At 40.3% G+C, this 13,976-nt stretch overlaps 1 protein-coding gene across 3 annotated transcripts in view; it reads right to left on the minus strand.

Moving 5' to 3' along the window:
* si:ch211-80h18.1 (uncharacterized protein LOC555593 homolog) overlaps nt 1–13,976 on the minus strand; it is a 46,152-nt gene that overhangs the window by 7,683 nt on the left and 24,493 nt on the right. For all 3 annotated transcript variants that reach the window (XM_039737159.1, XM_039737160.1, XM_039737158.1), the window contains 6 exons: nt 12,101–12,136; nt 11,888–11,911; nt 10,995–11,039; nt 9,456–9,491; nt 9,084–9,128; nt 3,291–3,335 (listed from right to left, as the gene is read on the minus strand). In XM_039737159.1, the coding sequence (XP_039593093.1) occupies nt 3,291–3,335; nt 9,084–9,128; nt 9,456–9,491; nt 10,995–11,039; nt 11,888–11,911; nt 12,101–12,136 (231 nt within the window). The remainder of the gene's footprint in view (nt 1–3,290; nt 3,336–9,083; nt 9,129–9,455; nt 9,492–10,994; nt 11,040–11,887; nt 11,912–12,100; nt 12,137–13,976) is intronic.

Raw genomic sequence — 13,976 nt, forward strand, 5'->3', positions numbered from 1 at the left:
CCCCAGAATTGCACAGTGGGATCTGCAGGTAACTCATGCAAAAGCTGGTGTCAAAGTACAGTCATCTACCATCAGAAAGAGGTTCCACAAATGAGACTGGCACACAAATAAAAGCCTTTGCTGTCCAAAAAGAACTTTAGAGGAAAACTATAGTTTTCCACTGAAAATCTAGGCAAAGACTAGACACCTTTTGAAACCATGTGCTCTGTACAGATGAATCAAAATTAGAGTTGACTGGTGGACATACTGTACAAGGCAGCACCTCAGAAGAACAACCTCAAACCAACTGTGAAGCATGAGGGTGCAAATGTTATGGTTTGGCTTGCTTTGCTGCCACAGGGCCTGAGCAGTTTGCAGTCATCGAGTCAACTATGAATTCTGCATCGTATCAAAGCGTGCTTGAGTAGAATGTGTGGCAATCTATCCGAAACTTAAAGTTGAACTGGAATTGGACCTTTCAATGCTGTAATGATCCAAAACAAACTACTTAATCCACCAAGAAATGGCTCAAAAAGAAGAAAAGGAGGTTTATGGACTGGCCTACTCAAAGTCCTCATTTAAATCCCACTGAAATGTGGGGGGATTTGAAATGGGCAGGCCATGCAAAAAACCCACAAACATCTTGAACTGAATGAATCTTGCATGAAGGAAGGGTCAAAAATTTCACCAAGCTGATGTCGGAGACTGGTGGGGCGTTAGGTGAAATGCCGACTAGAAGTCATTTCTGCTAAAGGAGGCAGAAAACACCTGCTTCTGAGGCCAAGGGTGGACTTACTTTTTACTCATTTATTGATACTTTTGTTCAACAAAATATTGAAAAGGCAACTTTTCCTTGCGTTTTTATTCAAGTATATCACTTTTATCTGACGGCATGGTGTATGTATTATTATAAATTAATTTCTGAGCACTGAGGAAGAACAGTTGAAAAACAGAACTGAAGAAAGAGAACCTTAAACACCCTTCCACAGTTGGAACAACTCCAATAACACAGTTGGCTTAAATAATAATTACAATTATCCTCCACAGTTTATCCAAGCGGTCTTCTAAATAAAATACATTTTTCAAAAATTGTATATGCTTATATTCAAGAGCACTCTGATGCTGTCTAAAGGACATTCACTTTTTAAAGTCAGGAGAGAAATGGGTGACGGCACCACAAAAGTCGTGCTGTAGAGAATGTGCATGTAACAATGTCAGTAAATATGAGGACTGGCAGTAAATTGCCATCTGCTGACACGTTATTTGGTGTGTGGCTCACTTCGTCTTTTCATATTCTAGCCATTACTACTCCTCTTTTGAATGGTCCACTTTGTAATTGTTCTCCATTTACATTGCCTAGTCATAGTGTGTATGGGAAGAACACACAATTTGAACAATCATGAAGGCATTGTAAAATGTTCTAAGAAAAAACGTTTACAGACACAAAGAATTGTAAGCCCTTTCCTACACGGCAATGTTACACAAACATGCAGCTGTACTTTCCAAAGCACATGCTTTGTGACGACCCCTACTTTAGGAAAATGCAAACTGGACCCGGGCTGCTCAGGGTCATCACTTAGGCCAGTCGTTGGATTACAGTAAGTGTTGCCTGGCACAAGCTTTCCTTCTCCAGCTCTTTTGTAATGCTCAATTTGAACTCTCCCAAGTTACTAAGTGCTTGGTTGACATCTTGAGCTCAGATGGGATGAACACGTTTCTGTGGGCCTGCCATACCAGGTAAAAACATCTAAATTGCTACTTTTACTAACAATGGTCTTCCTAACTCTCTGGTATTTCTAGTTACTAACCTGAGGATCAGAGTGGATGTCACGCTTGTAAATTCAGAGCCACACTGCTGCCACCTTTGGAATGGATGAAAACTTACTGTAGATCATTTTTGTCCATGCATGATGCCTGACGCTCTAATGTTTGTTCATATCATCCTAGCATGACTGGAACTCTTGTTTGCTGTTCTCTTAATAGCAGTCAGAGATTACAGTTTTTTCCTTAAAGAGCTGTACATGATGTTACAAAAATGTGAATTAACTCCGATCTCTCCAGTCTTAATCACCACATCCCTGGCTGCTAATAAGAGGAAATCTGTTTCATGATCTTTCTGCAAGTTCTTTCATGTGTTCGTAGGACCATCTTGTCCACCTTCAGGATCCACTGACAACACATATACTATATGGCCAAAAGGATGTGTACACCCCTCCAGATTACAGAGTTCATGTGTTTCAGTCACACTCATTGTTAATATGTCCATAAAATCACCATTGATGAACAAAGGAAGGAATTGGCCGCACTGGAGAGCTAGCTCAGTGACTTTAAATGTGGCATTGTTATAGGATGCCACCTTTCCAACATGTCAGTAGGTGCTAGATCTGGCCCTGTCAACTGTACTTGATATTATTGTGAAGTGAGGAGCAAACAGAGCTCGGCCACAAAGTGGCAAACTTACAGAGCGGGGCTGCTTAGTAAGTGTGTAAAAATCGCATCTCCTCTGTTGCATCATTCTCAGGAGACTTTCAAACTGCCCCTGGAAGCAACATCAGCACAAGAAGTGCACATCAGGAGCTTCATGAGATTGGTTTCCATTTCCTAGCAGCTGCGCACACACCTAAGATCATTAAGTACAGTGCCAAGCCTTGGCTGGGGTCGTGTATAACATGCCACCATTAAAAGACTCCGGAGCGGTGGAAATGTGTCCCCTGCAGTGATGAATCGCACTTTACTATCCTGCAGTCTGATGGATGAATTTGGGTTTGGTGGATGCCAGGAGAATGCTACTTTCTGTACCGCATAGTGTCTATTGTAAAGTTTGGTGGAGGAAATAAAATGGACTGGGGCCTTTTTCAAGTTTGTGCTAGGCCCCTTGGGTTCAGGTAAAGAGTATTATGACATACAAAGACTTTAATGTCAAGCACACAGGATCCTATTATTAGCAAAGAAGAGCAGGCAGTCTGAGTTATTTTGGCGAACCTTAGCAGAAGAGACGTCAGGAGTGCAGTAACTGTAGGCGCCGTCGGAGAGCACTTTGACTTGATGAGGCTGATTTTTGTTTTTTCTGAGCTCATACTTAACTCTGATTAAACTGTGCTTATGGGAGTTGAATATACCGAGACTGTGCTAAAAAGGTCCGATAAGTTATAGAAAAGAGAAAGGGAGACTTTTGGAAAACCTGTTTTGTTTGCCCATTTCCTTTTTTTATTCCTGTGTTATTGCATAATATAATAAGTTATTAGGACTTATATATAATATACAGTATATATCTTTAGTAAAAGCATAAGAATCAATTTTTGGTATCTCACCTTCAGGACCCTGACCAGAGGTAAGGTCATGTTCATTACTGGGAACTGAAAAATGCAAGCAAAACCAGGAAAAACAAAAACAGGTATGAAAAAACACTCTCTGTGATGCAGGAGCAATGCAAATATACAGTAAATGGCACACACAAAAAGTGCAATTAAAACATTTCTTTACTGCAGTATATGCTGGACAGCGTCTTTCATCTTAGACATTTCAAAATTAAGAATAATGCTGCTTCAGAGTTGTGTCTTAATTATAAAACACCCAAAGGCCTAAGCATTGAAGCATATTAGATGCATTGTCTAACAAAACTGTTTTCTTTTGCAGACTCTTTGTCTCCTGCATAAAATACACAATTCTTCTTTCTGTACAAAACTGAACTTAACACAGCGCCAAAATATAATTTCTAGTGGCAATCAACCATCCATCCATCCATCCATTTTCTAACCCGCTGAATCCGAATACAGGGTCACGGGGGTCTGCTGGAGCCAATCCCAGCCAACACAGGGCACAAGGCAGGAACCAATCCAGGGCAGGGTGCCAACCCACCGCAGGGCAATCAACCATTACATTTAAATTCAATTCTTTAGCCATTGATCAGAAGATGACCGAGTAAGCAATATGGTTAAAACAGGCATTATTTGCATCTGAATCTACAACTGAGAGCCATTGTGGGTTAAATAGTGTGTTAGTGTTTATTCTAATAAAGGAAAGCACTTGACGTGTCTGAGGAGTAAAATCTATCCACTATCCCTTCACTACTACACACTTCATTGTGTTGTAGATTTAATTATAAACGGACAAATCTGCCCATCCATCTACACTTAATGATCCATACTGACAAAATAAAAATAAGCGTTCATAAAGGTTTGGACATTTCATAAAAAATAAAAACTGAAATCTCTCATTCGTGTAAATATTTAGACCCTTAATTCAGTACTTTGTAGGAACCCCGTTGACAGAAATCACAGCTTTGAGTCTTCTTGGGTAAACCTCCACAAGCTTTGCACCGCTATCTATGGGAGTTTATCCCATTCTTCCATTAGATTGGATGGGAAGCAATTGTAAACTGCCATCTTCAGGTCTCTCCACATTATGTTCTAGGGGGATTAAATCTGGGCTTTTTTGGACCACTCCAGGAGAGCCAGAGATTTGTCACAAAGCCACCTCAGTGATGTATGCATCAAGTCACTGTTAGTCTGAAAGGTTAACCGTCGCCCCAGTCTGAGGTTAAATGTACTTTGTAGCAGGCTTTCTTCAAGGACCTCTCTGTATTTGGCCTAATTCATCCTTCCCTCTATCCTGACTAGTCTTCCTGTCCCTGTCATGCTTCACCAGAAGGATGGTACAAGGTAGGTGGTGAGAAGTGTCTGATCTACGCCTTATATAGTGTTTACAGTTCTACCCAAAAAGTTCTCAAGAGTGGCTTCTTTCTAGCCTCTTTACTATGAACGGCGGATTAATGAAGTGCTGCTGGGATGGTCATCCTTCTGACAGGTTCTCGCTGTTTCTCTGAGTTTCAAGTTCTATCCAAAGACTTCAGAAACCAGAACATCTTTCTTTCCTCATGCTCTCAAAAGTATTTTAAATGCTGTTGGGTAAACTGCAAGTGGGAGTTAGCCACTCTACCATAAACACCTGACTGGCGGAGTGGTGATGAGATGGTCATCTTTTCTAACAGATTCTCCCATCTCAGAAGAGGACTTCGGAAGCTCTGTTACAGTGGCCGTTGACTTCTTGGTCACCTCTCTGACAAAGTCCCTTCTTGCCAGGTCACGGAGTTTGATGGTTGTAAACTTGATCCATTTGACAATTACTGAGGCCTCTTTGCTCCTGGAAACACTCAAAGCTTTACAGATGGTTTTAAGTTCATGCCTCACCTTGACCACAGAGAGCTCCTTGGACTTACGGACATGTTTTTGTCTTGATATGCAGTATGAATTATGGACCTTATATATGCACAGGTGTGTCCCTTTCTAAAGGATCTCCAGTCACTTCAGTTTCCCACAGGAGGACTCTAATCAAGTTTTCAACACAATTTAAGGTGCCACAGCAAAGGCTCTGAATACTTACAGAAATGAGAGATTTCCGTTTTTAATTTTAATGAGGAGTAAAGCAAAATGACGCCTTTTATTGGCTAACTAAAAAGATTACAATATGCAAGTTTTCGAGGCAACTCAGGCCCCGGAGCTTTTTTTCAATTTGTTCTTATGGGTTACTGAGTGTAGACTGATGGGGAAAAATGGCAAATCTATCCACTTAAAATTACATCTACAACACAAAGCATACAAAACGTTACAGGGTCTGAATGCTTTCTGAATCCACTATATGTAATTGTATACTGAAACAGTCACATATTTCACCGTCCATAAACTAAGAAGTTAATGCCTTTTCTCAGCCTGAAAGGTCCCCTTTTGGCAATGTTCATGAATGTTTTTATTCAGACTTTTCTGATCATGGCTTGACAAGCTAGCCCTTATACCTAAGTGCAGAGGGTTCTAAATTTTGGTGTAGTGGGTACTGTAGTAGGAAATCTCAGAAAAAGAAGAACCTGATGAGGTAAATAAGTTTTATATTTTCCATCCGTTTTGTGTTGTCAATTTCATTTGAATTCAGTTCAACTTTTTTGTCCCAAGATAGAAATGTTTTTCTGCAGGTCGTTCACAGTGAGACTAAAGGCACTGTCACTTTACACAACTTTTCCAGCAAATTTCAGTCCCACACTTCATATAGATAATGTTAGTGAGTTGGAAGCAAACATGGCACATTTCTATGACTGTCAATCATGTAGCCTGACATGCTCAGTAATTCAGCCTGTGACTCGCCCTGATAAATTCAAACAGGTTCGATTTTTGCCTTATCTTGTAGGCTCTGGGATAGGCTCGGTGTGCAAAAGTTAAAAGCCAATGAGCACTCATTAGAACAGCAGTTGTGTCCTTTTCATTAGAACACTCTAGACGAGAACAGGCCATTCAGCCCAACAAAGCTCGCCAGTCCTATCCACTTATTTCTTCCAAGAAAACATCAAGTCGAGTTTTGAAAGTCCCTAATGTCTTACTGTCTACCACACTACTTGGTCGCTTATTCCAAGTGTCTATCGTTCTTTGTGTAAAGAAAAAACTTCCTAATGTTTGTGCAAAATTTACCCTTAACAAGTTTCCAACTGTGTCCACATGTTCTTGATGAACTCATTTTAAAATAACAGTCTCGATCCACTGTACTGATCCATCCATCCATTATCCAACCCGCTATATCCTAACACAGGGCGCAGGCCAGGAAACAAACCCCAGGAAGGGTGCCAACCCACCGCAGTCCACTGTACCAATTCCCTTCATAATTTTAAACACTTTAATCATGTCACTTCTTAATATTCTTTTGCTTAAACTGGAAAGGCTCAGCTCTTTTAATCTTTCTTCACAACTCATCCCCTGTAGCCCTGGAAGCAGCCTAGTCACTCTTCTCTGGGCATCCTGCCACACGACTCGTCCAGAAGTACAATTTTGCTGTACCTGTAAACCATCCATACATGCATTACATTATTGGCTGTCACAAAAAGGAGAGAGCTTGCAATATTCTGGAAGTGTCTGTAAAGCCATCTAATTCTTCACCCTTGCAATCAAAAGTTGTATCATCTGACATCCTCAGGTGACAAGATCCATAACAGGAGTCATCAAATTTGAGATACCCTCCGAGTAGAAGTAATGTAATGTGACAATGGCTTGCCTCGTCATATTAATAGCATAGCAAGCAAGCACCCAGCCATCAAACATAACTTTGTACAAATAATGTAAAGCAGTGAAAAATAATACTTACAATATCAGCTAATTTTATATTGCAAATAGAAGTTCAATCAACATTATGCCTCGAGCAGTAACTGACAAATAGTTATTCCCCTGGGTGTTTGTTAGAGTAAAACTTAACTTAAAAGATTAATGGCTTTTGGAATGAAGGGATATGTATTTAAAATGGTTGTGAACCCATGTTTTTGACAGCTTTGTCATCCAAGGATCAGTCTGTCAAAGCACTTGCCTATGAATGCCGTCCTTGCCACAATGCATTGAACCCTTATGACTCCTCCTGCAGGTGCAGGGCCAACCCGGAGCACAGTGAAACTTGGAAGGATAGGATTGGGTAGAATGGCATGTCAGAGCTACAGTTGTAAGGTCGTTGGTGCCCGTCGCAATGGCAGTCTCTATACCCAGTGGTAAAGGGAGCTGTCAGGCAGAAGAAGGAGGACTTCAAAGCTCTCGACAGGCCAAGCAGAATGCAGAGTGCAGCGAGGGTAGTTGCGGAAGCGATACATTTTGGTGTGGCAGGAGCTCGTGAAGCCATAGTACATTACTTTCAGACAGCCTCAAAACAAATTCTACAAAACTGTCAGAAGGGATGAAGTGCCTCTAACTTGAACCTGCATATGTACTGTAGTTGGGCAGTGGAAGGAACACTTCCAAGGAAGAGCCTCCTAAATCCTACCGATATGCCTTCCTTTGAGGAAGCAGAGCCAGAGGACTTTGAGGGAACTTGACTGGGGCACATGTTTCTAAAGGTATTTAAAAAAAAAAAAAAACAACTCCTTGGTGGCAAGGGCCTGGGGCTGGATGAGGTTCGCTCTGAGTTGCTGAAGGCTCTGGACGTTGTTGGGTTATCTTGGCTGACATGCCTTTTCAACACTGCATGTAGTTTTGGGACAATGCTTCTGGACTGGTAAATTGGGGTGGTGGTCTCCATCTTTAAGAAAGGGGACCGGAGTATGTGTTCCAACTTTAGGTGGCTCACACTCCTCAGCCTCCCTGGGAATGTCTATGCCAGGGTTCTGGAAAAGAAGGTTCAGCTGTTGTTCGAAGCTTTGGATTCAAGAGGGACAATGAGGATTTTGTCATGTCATAGTCATGTAACACTGGACCAGCCTTTACCCTCACAAGGATTTTGGAGGGTTCATAGGAATAATCCCAACCAGTCTGCATGTGTTTTGTGGACTTGGAAAGGGTATATAAAACAACATCAAGAGCACAGGGTACCAGGTCTACTGTTGAAGGCTATTCAGTCCCCATTCAACCAGAGAGAAATTTTGGTTCAGATTGCCAGCATAAGACTCGATCCTAGTGAGTGTGAGACTTTGGCAGGGTTGCCCTGTCACTGATTTTATTATATAACTTTTTTATACAACTTTTGTGGATAGAATTTCTAGGTGTACCCAAGGAGTGGAGGCTGTCCAGTTTGGTGACCTAATGATTACATCTCTGCTTTTTGCTGGAGTGGTCTGCAGCCAGAATGAAGATCAGCACCTCCAAGGCTGAAGTCACGGAACAGGGTGGAATGCCCCCGCCATTTTGAGGATGACGTGTTCACACAGGAGGGAAAAAGGATCGACAGGCGAATCGGCACAGTAATGTAGACTGGGTCAGGAAGGTCAGTCGTGGTAAAAACAGAGACAACCTAAATGGCAAAGCACTTTTACCCATTGTTCTACTTTCTAACTCTCACCTAACTAGGAGGAGGTGGCTGGGAAAACGGCCATGGAGACATCTTTGCAATCCAGACATAGCAAGCTGCAGAACCTGGATTGATGGATGGCTGGATGTGAACTTGATGGCAAGAACTAGAATTGTGAATGTCATGGTTGAATCTTGTCTAAATGAATACACTCTGCTTTGTGCAATCCCGTTTTTTTAAACTGGTGTGTCGCATTTGACTGTTCACTCTTGGTTTTTTATTGCCCCATTTTAAAATTTCTTTTATCCTGTTTTCCTGCTCACAAAATGCAGACAACATGATTAATCTCTCATTAAACTTACCAGCAGACTCTGCCTTAGGCACAACACTGGTCTGACTCTCATTTACTAGAGTTTAAAAGAAAACAATGAATATTTTAATCACATATTTAATTCCACGTTTTTATATTTTGCATTATTTTATTTACTTTGTAAGAACATATACAGCTCTTTTATTTAGACACTATACTTTAATTTGACACACATTTCTACTATGCAGTGTAAACTAGTGATGCATAAGCAATAAGAACAACAATGAAATATACTAAAAATGAAATGAATAAAATATACAAAAATTAAAAAAAAACTGGTGGCTATACTGCTGCATTGAAGCTTCTTTCTCAAATTATGAATAATTAGGTAATAATATGAACATATCTGGCCTGTTTGACTTACCTGGGGCTTGGGTCTTTTCAGGTGGACCAGCTGTAGCTGAAAGTAACAACATATTGAAATATATAATACATAAATATATACAGTACAGTATGTCAGTTTATCTATACACTGCTGTTGAATGGACTGTCTAAATGTGCTTCTCCTCAGCGGGACTTCGGTTTCATCCTCAAGGACTTACAAATAACAATCTGCAGTTGCAACGCATGCCAGAAGATGTTGATGTATGAAGAACTCGCACTACTGGACTCATACAGCCTTATTATCTGCAGTGGCAGCACTAAGTTAGTTGTTAGTAGACAAAGAACACAGAAATGGGGACTAAAACAATGCATACAGTATTTGCACTTTTCAAAGAATATTGACTAAGATAACGGCTCATGTAGGAAATGCCTGGCCTCTGAAATCACTCCATAGTAACAGGCCGTTTACTTTTAGTTTGTCTCCTCAATAAAAAGACATTATACAAACGCAACCTAATTTTAAATACAGTGTAGTCTACATGTTTTTCTTCCATATAACTGAAGTCAAATCAATACTAAACGTTCTTTTTTTTTACTATTACTTTGCCTAAATATCATCTATTTGTCCTCTTACTAAAGAATTGGCTTCAGCTCCTCTACCCTTATCTGCGTATGACAGTGTAATCAGTATTTTACTTCTTTGAGAGTTTTCATCAACAGAAGAACATGTAGACTTGGTATTCTTGGTGTGTGGGGGCGTAAGGGCATATATTCATATATAGATAGAAAGTTAGAGAGAGAAATATGTAAATTTATACTTTGTGTGGGTATTTAGTGTACTGTATATATTATACATACACACACACACACACACACACAGGAGGGAATGTCAGAATGTGTCTGTATGAACCCTTTATTACTGTTGTTTGCAGCGCTAGTTGTGCCTGCATGAGTGAGCACCAGCCAGTAAACCAACTGCATTTCATAATCACCATACTGACATATTCTTAGAGGCAGGCAGACTGAGCTCCTGGTGGCTTTTTCCATGGGTGCTTCTTATATTTAAAGATGTTTGGATTAAAGCTATTGGCCTTTTCAGCCAAAGACATAACTCTTCTACCAAATGCAATCCTAATCCTGTGCAAGTCATGTTAGTAAGAGCAGTTTTATAATAACTGGAAAATTCTGAGCAACTCATACCTTAGTCTAATGAACTTTAATAAAAAGATAACCGATTCTAAACATATGCCCACTTAGTTCTATCCCACGCATAGGCAATGACAAGTGACCTCATGTTCTAAAGGGCAGGATTAATTAAAAAAATCCAGAAAGAAATCAGGATAAAAGGTCCTGCCCAGAGTTCCACAGAAGAAGCCCACTGAAGACGACAATCTTAACAGACTATAAATGAATTTCTAAAAACACAAAATCCAATATAAAAATGGAAATAATAAGGTGAACACAAAAGCTAAAATTATCCTGAGGCTTTCTGTTCTCGGAGCTGATAAATATTATCTAATTTTCTGATTTTTTAGTAAATCTTCCTTTGGTAGGAGCAAATTTTTTTGCGCTTCCTTACCTGTCAACATTGTCTGGGCGATAGCACCATGTGAATCCCCTGTAGCTAATGAAAGAACAGCAGCAACAAGAGGAAATATTTAAGTACACAATTTACCGTATAATATGCTACAAAGGCTCTTTGAAGTCTGCAAGATATTTTGTCTATTTATAAGACTGCTTTCATATTAAATTTTAAATAATGTAAAATTTGATTTCTTTGCATTCATTCTCTTTAAACTACTTATTATTACACATGGATGCAGAGGGCCACAAGCTTCAGGCACATAACAAAAAACCAGCTTGGACGGGGGGCACCAAGCGATTGCAAGACATACATTGTCTTCAGAAAGTATTCAGACTCCTTCACTTTTTTCACGTCTTGCTATGCTGAAGCTAAAACCATTTAGGTCTACAGTAAATTAATTTCTCCCCCCATCAGACAACAGTCAATATACCAGAATGACAAAGCAAAAACAGTATTTTAGAAATGTTTGCACATTTATAAAAAATAAAAAACTGAAATAACACATGGACACTTTACTTAGTACAGGAGCTTATTACGGTAGCAATGAGTGCAAGGAGAAAAAAAAAAAAGAAGTTCTACGCATTGGTGTAAGTCCATCGCAGGCCACACACTTGCACTCTTGCTGGGGCCAGTTTCCAGTCTCCAAAAACATAAGAGTTTGGGCTGTGGGATGGGGAATTGGAGCACTCTGACATGGGGAGAACATGCAAATTCCACAGACAACGACCAGACACAGGATTTGTTTTCAGGATCAGTAAGGGTGCAGCACAAACCACCAAGTGACTGTGCCACATTAAAGCCCTGTTTCAAATGCACGGTACCGGCCCCTGCTCCAGTTACAACAGAGTTACAGAACTGATTAAAAATGGAACTTATCAACAACTTACCTGGGGTTGCTGTGTATGAAGCACCTTCAGAAGTAGCAGCCATGCATACAAATAAAATAAAATCATTATGTCAGCAATGGTAACAATATATCAGACAGGATACATATAAGGGGTAGACTTTGTCACTCATAAAACTGTTTAAAACGTTTTCTACTTTCTGAATGGACAAAACTTTGCAAACATATTTCTGACAGATTTACTATGGCAACTCACCTGTGGAATCTGTTGAAGCAGTAACTACCACGGGGTCTGCACATAAAACAAATATCAGTTTACTAAAAAAAAATATTCTAGCAATTAATAATTGACCTTCTAAAACAGTATTGCTAGTATAGTTTACCTGTCTTTCACAGAAACAACCTTTCAGTAAATCTCCAGTGAAAGAAAATGAACTGCATTCTTATAGTGGTTTCAGAAATTATTCAGACTTCTTCACTTTCTGTGCACTTCATTGTGTTTTAAATGAAAACATGTTTTCAGAAAGGTTTGCAAATTTATAGAATCAAAAACTGAAATCTCGCATTTATATAATGAGAACCTTTGCTATGGCGCTCCAAACTGTGCTCAGATGCATCCTGTTTGCATTAATTCTCTTTGAGATGTGTCGAGAACTTGACTAGAGTCCACCTGCGGCAAACTGAATTGATTGGAAATGGTTTAGAAAGATCCCATAATTCACACTGCATGCCAGGACAAAAACCAAACGAATGAAGTCCAAGAAACACTCTATATATTTCCAGAATGATGTTGTGGTAAGGCAAAGGTCAGGGCAAGAGGATAAATCCATTGCTAAAACTTTAAGTATTCCCAGGAACACAGTGACTTCAAGAACTGGGAAATGGAAGAAGTTGCACACCACCAGGACTCTTCTCAAAATGGTCTGTTTGGCCAAACTGAGTAATCGAGCAAAAAGGGTTTTGAACTAGTAGTTGACCAAGAACTCAATGGTCACTTTAAGAGAGCTTCATTAGTCCTCTGCTGAGATGGGAGAATCTGATAGAAAGGATGACCATCTCAGCAGCACTAAATCAATGAGGTGTCTATGGTAGAGAGGCTCACTCCCGCTTGCAGTTTACCAAACAGCATGTAAAATACTCAGAGCATGAGGAAAGATGCTCTGGTCATTGAACTCTTTGGATTGAACTTGAAACACAGAGAAACAGAGAGAACCTGTCGGAAGGATGACCATCTTAGCAGCACTTCATTAATCACGAATTCATAGTAAAGAGGCTAGAAAGAAGCCACTCTTGAGTTATAGGTTTATGACAAATTAAAGGACTCGGACAGCATGAGGAAAATGATTTTTTGGTCTGATGAGACAGAAATTGAACGGTTTAAGCAGAACTCCAAGCGCTTTTAGCTGACAAAGACTAGGCACTGCTCATCACCTGGCTCATACCATCCCTGTGGTTAAACATTCTGGTGGCAGCAGCAGGCTATGGGGTGCTTCTCAGTAGTAAAGACAGGGAGATTGTTCAGGATTGACGGAAAGATGAATGCAACCAAACACAGAGATGTCCTTAAAGAAAATCTACTCCAGAGTGCACGTCACCTCAGACTGGGATTACGGTTCACCTTTCAACATGACAATGACCCAAAGCATACAGACAGCCAAGACTACGCTGGAGTGGCTTCAGGACAAGTTTCTGACCATCTTTGAGTGCCCCAGGCTTAATTCCCATAGAACATCTGTGGGGAGACTTGAAGACGGCAGTTTTTCAGACTGTTCCTAAACAATCTAACTGAGCTTGAGAGGATTTACCAGGAAGAATGGAATAAACTGCCCAAATCCAGATTTGTAAAGCTTGTGGAGACTTGCCCAAGATCAAAGCTGTAAGTACTGCTAAAGGGAATACTACAAAATACTGAATTATGGGTCTGAATATTTACAGTATATGAATGAGAGACTGCGGTGGGTTGGCACCCTGCCCAGGATTGGTTCCTGCCTTGTGCCCTGTGTTGGCTGGGATTGGCTCCAGCAGACCCCCGTGACCCTATTCGGATTCAGCGGGTTAGACAATGGATGGATGGATGGATGAATGAGAGATTTCAGTTTTTTATTTTTAATAGATTTACAAACCTTTCTGAG

The sequence above is a fragment of the Polypterus senegalus genome, chromosome 15 (assembly GCF_016835505.1).
Source record: "Polypterus senegalus isolate Bchr_013 chromosome 15, ASM1683550v1, whole genome shotgun sequence".
Lineage (NCBI taxonomy): Eukaryota > Metazoa > Chordata > Cladistia > Polypteriformes > Polypteridae > Polypterus > Polypterus senegalus.